Source organism: Salvia miltiorrhiza, chromosome 4, assembly GCF_028751815.1.
Source record: "Salvia miltiorrhiza cultivar Shanhuang (shh) chromosome 4, IMPLAD_Smil_shh, whole genome shotgun sequence".
Taxonomy (NCBI): domain Eukaryota; kingdom Viridiplantae; phylum Streptophyta; class Magnoliopsida; order Lamiales; family Lamiaceae; genus Salvia; species Salvia miltiorrhiza.
In genome coordinates, this window is record NC_080390.1 from 36,531,881 (window position 1) to 36,543,670 (window position 11,790).

Consider the following 11,790-nt stretch of genomic DNA (forward strand, 5'->3'; position numbering starts at 1 on the left):
TTCATGCCTTTATACAGTTTATTCATGCGTGTTATACATAAAATTCATGCATTTTTGCTGGTTCGTAATTCTTAAAATAAGGGTGGTTTATTGAATAACCGTCCCCTATATATATATATATATATATATATATATATATATATATATATATATATATATATAGGGGAGAGTTCAATGGAGACCACTCCCCTATATAGAGAATGAAGACCAAATCTGGTTCCTTGATCTAACTTAATCTAATGGTGGTAATTTAATTGATTAAATTTATTAATTTTCATTTATTTTATAATCAAAAGGTTAAGCATGTCATTTTCTATTTAACCCTAATCTCACTCACTCTCTCTCATTCACGCTCTCTCTCTATCTCTCTCTCTGAATCACTCTCACCCCTCCCCTGCCGCCTCCCCAATCCCCTGCTGCTCCGCCGCCTCTCCATCTCTGCTACTGCTCCGCCGCCTCCCTCCCCGCCACCTTCCCAATCGCCTCCATCTTTCCTGCTGCTGCTCCGCCGCCTTCCTCCCCTCCACCTTCCCAATCGCCTCCATCTTTCCTGCTGCTGCTCCGCCGCCTTCCTCCCCGCCACCTTCCCAATCGCCTCCATCTCTCCTGCTGCTGCTCCGCTGCCTCCTCCCTCGCCTCCATCTCTCCTCCTATTGCTCTGCCGCCTCCCCAATCGTCGTGGGCGCCTCTTCCTCTGCTCCGCTAGTTCTTGCACCCATCTGTACTTCGATCGGCGGCAGCAACGACCGCAAATTCGCCCAGCCGTCGCCTCCCTTTTTCAGATCTTACATCTCCGTCGCCGCCCTTGCTCCTCCGATAAGGACGCCACCTATTACCCTTGTTCATCGATTTTTTCCATGTGTTCATCAATATTGTGGTACTGTGTTCGTAGAAAAATATAATGAACATAATAATGTTCATAGTCATGTTTGTAGTGTGTTCGTAGTGTGTTTGTAGAAAAAAAATAAATGTTCATCGATTTTTTTGTACTGTGTTCGTTGAAAAATAAATGAACATGACAATGTTCGTAGAAAAACAAATGAACATACTAATGTTCGTAGTGTGTTTGTACAAAAAAAAATGTTCATCGATTATTTTGTACTGTGTTCGTTGAAAAATAAATGAACATGATAATGTTCGTAGAAAAACAAATGAACATACTAATGTTCATCAATATGTTCGTAGGAAAACAAATGAACATACTAATGTTCACCTATTATGTTCATTGACGGATCAGGTTCCAAAATTGGAAGAGAGTAATTTTCGGGATTTGTTCAACCAGATGCCATAATTCGTGTCTTTCAGTGGACGTTTTTGCCCTTTTTGGATTAAATAAATGTAATTAATCAATATTTAATTACATGAAAAATCAAATCAGGAAATAATCTGGATCATTGATTGGGTTGAGATGAATGGCCTTGATTTGGTCTTCATTCTCTATATAAGAAATGGTCTCCCTTGAATGCGACCCTATATATATATATATATATATATATATATAGCCTCTTTTCTTGGGAATTGTGATTAGTAGCTTGGAATTCATTATTGGAATGGGTAATGTAATTAGAACCCAATTTGGTTCCAATTACTAATCAGCCCATTTAGGGATATACTCTTTTAAAAAAAACAAATGATTAACTATATATACTTTAACTAACTCATAAAATAATTCAACATTCCTTTCATAATTTAATAATATAAAACCTCAATTGAATAAATTAAAAAATAATCTCAATCATTAAGAAATAATAATAAATCTCAGATGCATGGTTTAATAATAAATCATCACTATTAAAATAAGAAAGCTCATAAATATATAATTAAATAACATCCGTCACTTCAATTAGTCGAGCAATAAGTCGACTAATAATATTTCGTATTTATCACCATTCTCATCTCTGAAAATAATAAAATAGTCCCTTTAACTAGGAATTATAAACTTGCTTCCAAGAATGAAAATAATAAAGAATGCAAGAACACTTAATTATTCAAATTATGCAATCACTGAATTAAAAGCTCAGGATATTATAATAATATCTCATCTCATCTCAGTGATTCTACTTCTTTTTCTTTTTTAAATAATAGAAAATAGAAAATAGAAAATAATATTAATAATATATAATGTTTTGTGAAAATGCTGGGTGTTACATCATCTTCCCCTTAAAGAAATTTCGTCCTCGAAATTTGACTACGTTAGAAAATAATTCTAGATACTTGTTTTTCACATCGAACTTGTGCACTCTTAGAATGCGGAACATTGAGAAAAACTTCATCCTCTACAAAAAGTTTATATCGCTCTTGAGGTTCCTTGAGCAGTTGTCGAATTTGTCGGATAAGCGTAATCATTTCTTCAACCGCATCAGGGACTGATAAGCGAAAATACTCATAACAATCATATATAATAAATCTTATAGCAATATCTACACAATATCTTAGGGAATGTAATTTCGTTAATCAAATCTACACAATTTACCTATTAATCCTAATTATCATATATAATTATCCTCGCCAGAGCAATTTATGACAGTAGATTAATATATTCTCTATCACCTGTAAGTATCAAGAAGAAATATACTAACTCCCAAAAGCACATAAGAATATCTCTTTATGGTTCACTTATCTCCGCTAGGTCTCAAGTTAAAATCATATTACACATTCCTGAATTAGCTAAACAATTATCTCCGCGAGGTCTTAAACAAACATGCAAACTATTGATAAGGTAATTCACATAAAATCAAACGGAATTGTGGATCAGAAACTGGAAGGAGAAAATACATTAATAAATCAATCACATAAATTCAATAAACTACATACAAACCCTAGAATCAGAAACTAAACTAGCCAGAAATATTTAAATAAAACAAAGATATAATTAAAAATAACGCAATTAAAAAGACTGGAATAAATAAAATTCAGAATAAATCTTGAATGAACAACTTGAATCTTGAATTCTTGTAGAAAATAAATCTAATCTATGAAAGCAATAAAGTTCTGAATCTAAACATTGAAAAAAAATTAAAAGGAAGAGAAGAGAGGTGTTTAATATATAGGCCAATAAAAAGACCTACATTTATGCACAAAGGACAAATACAGTACAAAACTCGAAAATACAAGTTAAAACGCATCTGGGCCAACATTTTAAAGCTTTTCCGTCCTTTTCCCGTGGTCACAGGCCGCGGCCGCACGTCTGACCGTGGGGTCTGTCTGCCTCAAGGCGCAATGTTTTTGTTTATGTCATTTCTTTCTCGTTTGAATTTTGATTTGTGATCTGTTTGCGCTCGTGAACTCGTATCGCAATGATCTACAACTTTCATTTAGGCCATTCTTTCAAATTCAGCTTCAAAATTTCTATAGATTTCATCAAAGTGCGTGCAAGTATCACATTTTACAAGATAAAACAATTTAAGCACAAAACAATCATCAAACACTTCATTTCCTAATGAACACTAAAAACCATAGAAAAGATAGTGTTATCAAATGTCGGAGTGCTCACGCGTATTATGATCTTCCGTTGTATTTATAGACGGGAACTTAATAGAGTCGTTGGAGAGAGCCTTCTTCAATTCTGATCTATTGTCCATTGAAATCTTCCCGTTGAATTGCATTTGAGATGTCACTGTCGAGTCATGCAACTTTGTACGACGATCTGTGTAACTTTAAAGTTCTTTTTGCAGTCTGTCAAGTACGAATAATCAGTTGTGGGCATGTTCACTACAAAGGGCTGGAAGTTAACTAAAATGCCTGGTCAATTACTTCTAATTCTTAGGTAGATCTACATCCGCTAAGTCTTTTTTATTGTATTGAGTCTTCTTCATTACTTAGATCCGTCATCAGTTGGGTCTCCTCTTGAGATGGATTTTCTCTGCAGCTGGAACTCCATCTTCAGCAAAATCTCCTTTTCCAGCTGGAATGATCTCTTCAGTTAGAATTTCTTCACATCCTTTAACTTTATCATAGAACGTCTTCACAAAATTTCGACATTTTAATATAGTATAAGTTAATTTAACATTTGTCTTAGCAAGTCCAATTGAATTTGTTCAAATCAATTTAATTAATTTTTTCATGGACTTCCAACCGATCACTCCCATTTGGGAAATAAATAGAGCTGTTTAATGAATCTCATTCACACATTTATTAAAATTAGGGCACTTTGTGCAATGCACGTGACATACGATGATAGTTATATTTAAAATAAATAAAAATATATAATTAAATTAAAAAATAAAAATCTAAATATCAAATGAGATTATGTACTCTATAATAATTTCATAAAATTCATAAAATGACCTATTATAAAATAAGAAAAAAAAGAAAAAAAAATATTTAAACTAAGGGTTTTAGTTTCAAGGAAACTATTATTATTTTAAAATATAAATTAGTTAATTATGTTAAAACTTTCATTCATTGTCCTTTTATGATCTTAAATAAATTAAATATAATTTAATCCATTTTTTACATTAGTATATATTAAAGGTCTTGTTATGATCTTCCATTCAATACATATTTTATTCAAAACACAATTAAATGAAAATGAAAAAAATTGTGCTCTCTATCTACAAAATGAGAAAATAATAAAAAAAGTTTAAAATTAAAGATTAGTAGTAGTAGTTAATTAACGGGCTAATGGATAATTAATTTTGAAGTTTGCATAGATGATGACATTAACTTTTTCATAATTTATAAAATTACCATTAAAACTAATTTGAAATTTGAAATTGAAAATGTTCCCTTAATTTGAATTTCGATTTATGTATAGCATATATACATTAATTCTACGCGTTCATAGTAAATTCCTCTATCCAATGGCAAAACGTGACAGTCACCATCCATTTTAGGTCATTCATTTTGAGCGGACATAATATTTCACCCAACAAATCCTTAAGTTGAGGGAGGTGATGCATCAATACTTCTAAGTTCTAACTAAAAAGAGTTGAGAGAATTGATAAACACGAAATGTCGAAGCCCTACAAACCCGCTGTTGAAGGGGGACTCATGCAACAAAGCCTTGTGATTCTGTTACACGCCCCAAACAACACTTCCTTTATTAATTAGGCCACGCTACACACATTTTTTATCACCTGAATAAAATCGTTTAATAATTAGGTATGGCAAGAAGAGCAGAGGAGTACCTCTCACCGGAGATCGTGAACCGGGGCATCGAGGGCTCCGGCCCCTACGCTGGCTCCCCGAGCTTCTCCGTGAGGGTCCACCGCGGCCTGCCCGACTTCCTCAGCTCCGTCAACCTCAAATACGTGAAGCTCGGCTACGGATATCTCATCAACCACGGCTTCTACTTCGCCTGGCTGCCCATTCTGCTGCTCGTGTTTGGCACACAAGTTGGCATTGGCAAGCTTGTTTTCCGCTTCCAATACTACAACCTACTTAACACACTCGTCTTCCTCGGATTCTTGTCCCTTTTCCTCTATGTCTGTCTTGATTTAACTCCTCGTTCCACTTATCTCATTGATTTCTCCTGCTATCTCCCGCCAGACCAACTCAAGGTACTCTCTCAAACTCCCATCCTCATATGGAGTATATTTTATGTAATAATCACTCCATATATATGCATATGCGTAGCAGATCACAAGAGAGGAATACATAGAACTAGCCAAGAAATCGGGGCAGTTCAACGAGAAAGCCATCGAGTTCCAGCAGCGGGTCCTCAAGAGCTCCGGCATAGGCGACGAGACCTACCTGCCGCGGGTGGTGTTCCGCCCCGGCTACACCAAGGACCTCACCGTGGGGAGGGAGGAGGCCGCGGCGTCCATGTTTGGCGCCGTGGACGACCTCATAGCCGCCACCGGGATCCGCCCCAAAGACATAAGGATCCTCATAGTCAACTGTGGGGTGCTCAACACCACCCCCTCCCTCTCGGCCATGGTCATCAACCGCTACAAGCTCAGGCACACCATCCAGAGCTACAACCTCGGCGGCATGGGCTGCGCCGCCGGCATAACCGCGGTGGACCTTGCTGATGACCTCTTGAAAGCATACCCGGGCTCCTACGCCTTGATAGTCAGCACGGAAGTGATCAGCTTCACCTGGTATGGCGGGAACGAGCTCGACATGCTGCTCCCCAACTGCTTCTTCCGGATGGGCGCCGCCGCCGTGCTGCTCTCCAACAGCCGCCTCGAGAGGTGGCGCTCAAAGTATCAACTCAAGCAGGTAATTCTTACAACCTGTAGTGAACCTCAAATTTTGTTATTTTAGAGTATTAATTGATAAAAAAAAAAAAAATTTGTTAATAAAAAAAGGTATGTTTTATATTAGCGAATTTAAATTTAAATATATGAGAATTTCACAAACTAAAATTTAATAATATAGGAATTTAATAAATTAGATAAGTCCTCCGCATGGTAATAGAGTATATAAATATACTAGCGTCTAACCCGTCGAAATTCGATGGGAATTATTTTATATCATCATTTATAATTATTTTATGTTATTTTTATTACTATAGCATATGAAATAGTTAATATATAAATTATTTCTTTAATTAATTTGATATGATCAAATTAAATTAGTAGTACAATATTTGAAATAATATTAATCTTAATCACTTTCGCCAATTAAATGTAGGTTGTGATAATAGAAATACATTTTATATAAATATTCATTTGATGAAGTTTATAAAAAGTTGATGTGGGATATTGAATATTTTAGAAGAAAAAAAATATGTAAATTTGAAGTATGATATGATGTACGATTGATGTGTCGCATCTGCTATTAATCGTATATCGATAATATTTACTCTCTCCGTCCCTCAAACATTTTTTTTTCTATTTTGGTTCGTCCTCAAAACATCTTCCTAACCTATTTTTGGAAACAATTTCACTAATTATTATTCTTACAATTTCACTTTTTGTGGGACTCGTTCTCCATTTTCACTAACTATCACTCTTACAATTTCACTTTTTGTGGGACCCATTGATTATACGGTTCCACGTAGGATATGATTTATTTTGCTATTATATATATATATATATATAGATTGGGCATAGGCATGTATTTTATTTATTTATAACATTTAGTTGAAGAATATCTTTTCTAAAAAATGAATTGACATTTGAATTGATTTGATTAGAAATGTATAAATATATAAGAATGAATGAGAATTGAGGAAAATTAGAATGAAGTGATTATACGATGCCATGTAGGATAGGATTTATTTTGCTATAATGTAAAAATTGATTAGAAATGTATAAATAAATAAGAATAAATGAGAATTGAGAAAAATTAGAATGAAGTGATTATACGATGCCACGTAGGATAAGATTTATTTTGCTATAATTTATAGATTGGGCATAGGCATGTATTTTATTTATTTATAATATTTAGTTGAAGAATATCTTTTTCTATAAAATGAATTGACATTTGAATTGATTTGATTAGAAATGTATAAATATATAAGAATGAATGAGAATTGAGGAAAATTAGAATGGAGTGATTATATGATGTCATGTAGGATAGGATTTATTTTTCTATAGTGTAAAAATTGATTAGAAATGTATAAATAAATAAGAATAAATGAGAATTGAGAAAAATTAGAATGGAGTGATTATACGATTCCACGTAGGATAAGATTTATTTTGCTATAATTTATAGAAGATGATGATTGATGGTCGTCTCCCCAAAAAAAATTACTATTAGTGGCCTTCCTCTAAAAAATAAAAGATTAATTATCGTCGGTTAATTATGATATTAGTGGTTGGTTAATTTGGTATTATGTATTTTAAATTGAAAATAATTGTGAATATTGGATCAACTATAATCTTCGGTTGTTTTATTTACAAAATTACTACCGATTCAATTTAAAATCACTCTAAAATAATTTCAAACTAAACATTGACTTTTTAATATATATACTATTAGTTTAACTTGATTACGTAGAAAAATGCATGCACGAGTATTAAATATTAAAAACATGAATCTTGCAATTCAATGTATTAAGAAGTATATATATACACATGTTTAGTGTTGCATATTGAGGAAAGAGTATATACAAAACAAAAAGATTTTAAAATCATGCATAGACTGTTCATAATTTTTTGCTGCAGTTTGAGAACTACTTTCGAGCCTTATGAAAAAAGCCAGAGATGAAATTCATTTTAATTTAAGTTTGAATAACAAGCAAGCAACAATAAATAATTTCTTTTCCTAAGTTAATTTTTCCAACTATATAACTTCGCAATAGTAGGAAATTATTAATCTATGATGTAGATGGGACCATAGAGGGTATTTTAAAAAATATTATTTTATTAATTTAAAGTCAGAAGGATGAAAAATTAATTATTTTAGAGAAGTTATAGGAATGAATATAATGTGCAGTTGGTTCGAACCCACAAAGGAATGGACGAGCGAAGCTACAGAAGCATACAACTGAAGGAAGACTGTGAAGGGAAACAAGGGCTGTCAGTGAGCAAAGACGTGGTGGAAGTAGGCGGACATGCCCTCAAGGCCAACATCACGACGCTAGGGCCTCTGGTGTTGCCCGTATCGGAGCAGTTCCACTTCTTCAAATCGCTGGTGAGCAGCTCCTCGAAGCCCTACATCCCCGACTACAAGCTAGCGTTCGAGCACGTGTGCATACTCGCGACGAGCAGGAAGGCGCTAGACGAGATACAAAAGAACTTGGACCTGACGGACCAGTACATGGAGGCATCGAGGAAGACGCTGGAGCGGTTCGGCAACACCTCCAGCAGCAGCATCTGGTACGAGCTTGCTTATTTGGAGGCTGTGGGCAAGGTCAAGAGAGGGGACAGGGTGTGGCAGCTGGCTCTCGGCTCCGGATTCAAGTGTAATAGTGCTGTGTGGAAAGCTCTCAGGACTGTTAAGCAGCACAAGAGGAAGCCGTGGAACCACAATTAAATAATCATCGTCTCATATTTATCAGCCAACTTAGATAACTATCAATAAATTAACCTAATTGATTTCGTGGATTAGTGTACGTTCTGAGTTTGTTGCGCGTGCTCTAGTTTCTCATTGTAAAAACTGTTTTATTGGTGTTGATTTTCAGTGTAAGAAAATATCTTAACAAGAGAAGTTCATAATGGGTACTGTTGGACTGCGGTTCGGATCCTCTGTACCAGAATTGTGTACGTGTTACTTTTGCGTGCGACAACCAAAACTACGAAGTTTTGGTATTATTCTTAATAATAGACAAAATAGAGATATATACACAGCTACTGATTGGCTCGGCTTCACAAGGTATAAATTATATCTTAAAAAAAATCGCATTGGTTAGGAAAAGAATGGACGCTTCCGATGGATATCCTTCCTCTATTCTCTGGACTCAAATCTTTCTTCTTCAACATCAAATTTCTTAGTTGTTCGTTTCTGTTTCTATTCATGCAGTTCATCTCTTTCGATGAACGTTAAACTACTCGATGAAAGTTAATTATGTTAGAGAATCATGTATTCTTAAGGCCTCGGTTGTCTGTGGTGCGTTGCTTTCAAGGGAAGCAATACACGATGTGCAATGTTACTGTTGGAGAACGTGATTCTTGAATCGTGATTGAGCCGCACTTAATCGATTTATCTAAATCGTGAAGATTGATTGCACTTGTAAGGTTTCTTTTCTATTCTAGTTTCCTTTGGTTTATGGTATTCGGCCAAGTTCAATAAACTAGATCCTATTGTATCACTACAACAATATTTGTATGTATAGTTAGCTCGTGGCGTCTATTTGATTTTATTGAGCAAGTGTGTCATGTAGTTGAAAGCTAAACTGTTGCAGTCACTTAAGAAGGCTAAATCAATCTCACATTGCAAAATCACTACTCTAGACAAGGTTAAGCCTTCAAGCCAGAAGCTCAAACTACAGTGAGATCCTTCAGGCTTCAGTCACCCTAGCATTGTCAGCTCATCATTTTCCATATAAATCACAAAGCATCGGTTGCCAATTCACGAAACTTAGCTGCACTATTCGTGGGATCTTAGTGTTGCCGCCGGATCCATGCAAGCATGGAGATGCGATCCAAATCTTCAGACTTAATATATTAATATTTCTTTCCTTTTTGGACAAAGCATGGATTTAGCCTTATCGGTTTCTTCTTGGATGCTGCCGCCTTCGGCCCATATCAAGCGTTTACACCTCGATCCTACCTCGCCTGTCTGCTGCACTGCTTCTGCCTTCTCACCTCTTCTCCTCCTTCTTATGCCTACCAGATCCTGCGCGGTACTTATGGGCAAAGGAAAGGTTATGCCCAACATGTATGGTGGAGAAGAATCCCTTCTCTACAGCTTGCTAAGCCTTCAGATTCCCCTCCCATTATGACCATACCTCTTTCGCGGAATGTGACAGCATTCTGCCCCCAAAAGCATCTTATGCCCACAAGCGGGCCCTACCTTGGAACTACGCCCTCCCAGGCGACCAAACAACACAAAAAGAAAGGAAAAAGACTCGAACTAGACTCGAAACACACACAAAAAACGAGCACAAACATTGGCTCATCACCGGCTTACTCCCATTAAAAGGAGGTAAGGAAACTCTATTTGCAGAGGTATAGGCTTCAGGCGTGAACGGCGGTGGGCGGCGACCCCTATTTGCTGAACTTTCCTTACCGTTTGGTGGGTCGCCCGTGGGTCTGAAACCCCCTGTACGGTCGTTTCCTTTATCAAGCATAAAGGTTTCAAGGAGCGAAGTCAAAGAATCGATCTTCGTCGTCAAGTTGCCAATTTCTACGGACATCTCATCACTCATCTTTTCTATCGTCACCAAACGATTTTCAGATTCCATGTGGGTATTCGATCGGGTGACTGGCATGAATTGCGCCGGTAGGTCAGACCACATTGATAGAGTAAATAAGAGAGATCAAAGTATACTAGAACCGAACTGAATAGTTGATTCACAATTGAAAGATAAAAGACTACCGGGAGAAGAGTTCTCCTGTCCAAGCGCTAACGCCGTTTTGATCTTTCACAATAGTTCCTAACTGCCCTAGGAATCTGACGACTATTACAATTTATTGACCTAATTGCACCAAAAGCCCATGCAAGAGCCCACAATCCAAAATAACTAATAACTAATAATAAGGAATGAAATAACATTATAGAAATAAGGAAACTATATAATTAGGGCAGGCTGCGCCCTACACCCGTTTCCCTCGACAAGAGGTGTAGACTCGATCCTTAACACCGTCATACCTACACCCTCGAGGAGACGGAGGAGACCAACGACGCCATCTGTGGGGCCGATCAAAAGGGAGAGGCGTACTGGACACAGATTGTCGACCGTGTCAACCCCCTCATCGACGCTAACCTCAAACACCGTCAAATTCAAGGGCATTGGGCCCAAGTGAGCCAAGATGTGTGGTTCTGGGAGAGTATTTGGGTGGAGACGCGCACCCGGTGGCTCTCCGACCATTCTGACGATATGCTCCGGGACAAGGCCCAAATCATCTTCAAAAGTCGAAGCCCAAATAAGGCCGCCTTCAACTATTGGAACGCGTGGAAAATTCTTCGGAACAACCACAAGATCAAGTTGATGTACCTCGAGGGAGACGTGCATTCCTCGAAAGGACGAAGATTACAGAGACGGGCGAATTCACCACCTCGGCGTCGGGCGAGGAGATCTCGTCTTTCCGGCCGATTGGAAACAAGGCGGCGAAGGTGGCGACGAGAGCAGCGAAGGTGAAGGGGAAGGGGAAGGCGGCAAGCTCCGAGCAACCATCGGAATACAAAAAGGCATTGGAGCGGTCCGACCAGAACTTGAAAAAAAACACCGCCGAGTACGCCAAGAAGAACGAGCTCAAGGAGAAGGAACTCCTGCTTAAGGAGAAGGAGAACGAG

At 37.0% G+C, this 11,790-nt stretch overlaps 1 protein-coding gene across 1 annotated transcript; it reads left to right on the top strand.

Annotated features, from left to right (window-relative positions):
- The first annotated feature begins 5,068 nt into the window (after nucleotides 1-5,068).
- LOC131021401 (3-ketoacyl-CoA synthase 15-like) lies at nucleotides 5,069-9,085 on the top strand. The gene is made up of 3 exons (XM_057950585.1): nucleotides 5,069-5,501; nucleotides 5,581-6,165; nucleotides 8,329-9,085. The coding sequence occupies exons 1-3, from the start codon at nucleotides 5,106-5,108 to the stop codon at nucleotides 8,866-8,868; spliced, it is 1,521 nt and encodes a 506-aa protein (XP_057806568.1). The 5' UTR covers nucleotides 5,069-5,105; the 3' UTR covers nucleotides 8,869-9,085.
- The last annotated feature ends 2,705 nt before the right edge of the window (nucleotides 9,086-11,790 follow it).

Excerpts from the sequence above, each read along its gene's own strand:
- LOC131021401 (XM_057950585.1), top strand. The coding sequence starts at position 5,106 with ATGGCAAGAAGAGCAGAGGAGTACCTCTCACCGGAGATCGTGAACCGG. Across the intron at positions 5,502-5,580 it reads TCCCGCCAGACCAACTCAAG|ATCACAAGAGAGGAATACAT; the intron begins GTACTCTCTCAA and ends TATGCGTAGCAG. Across the intron at positions 6,166-8,328 it reads CAAAGTATCAACTCAAGCAG|TTGGTTCGAACCCACAAAGG; the intron begins GTAATTCTTACA and ends TATAATGTGCAG.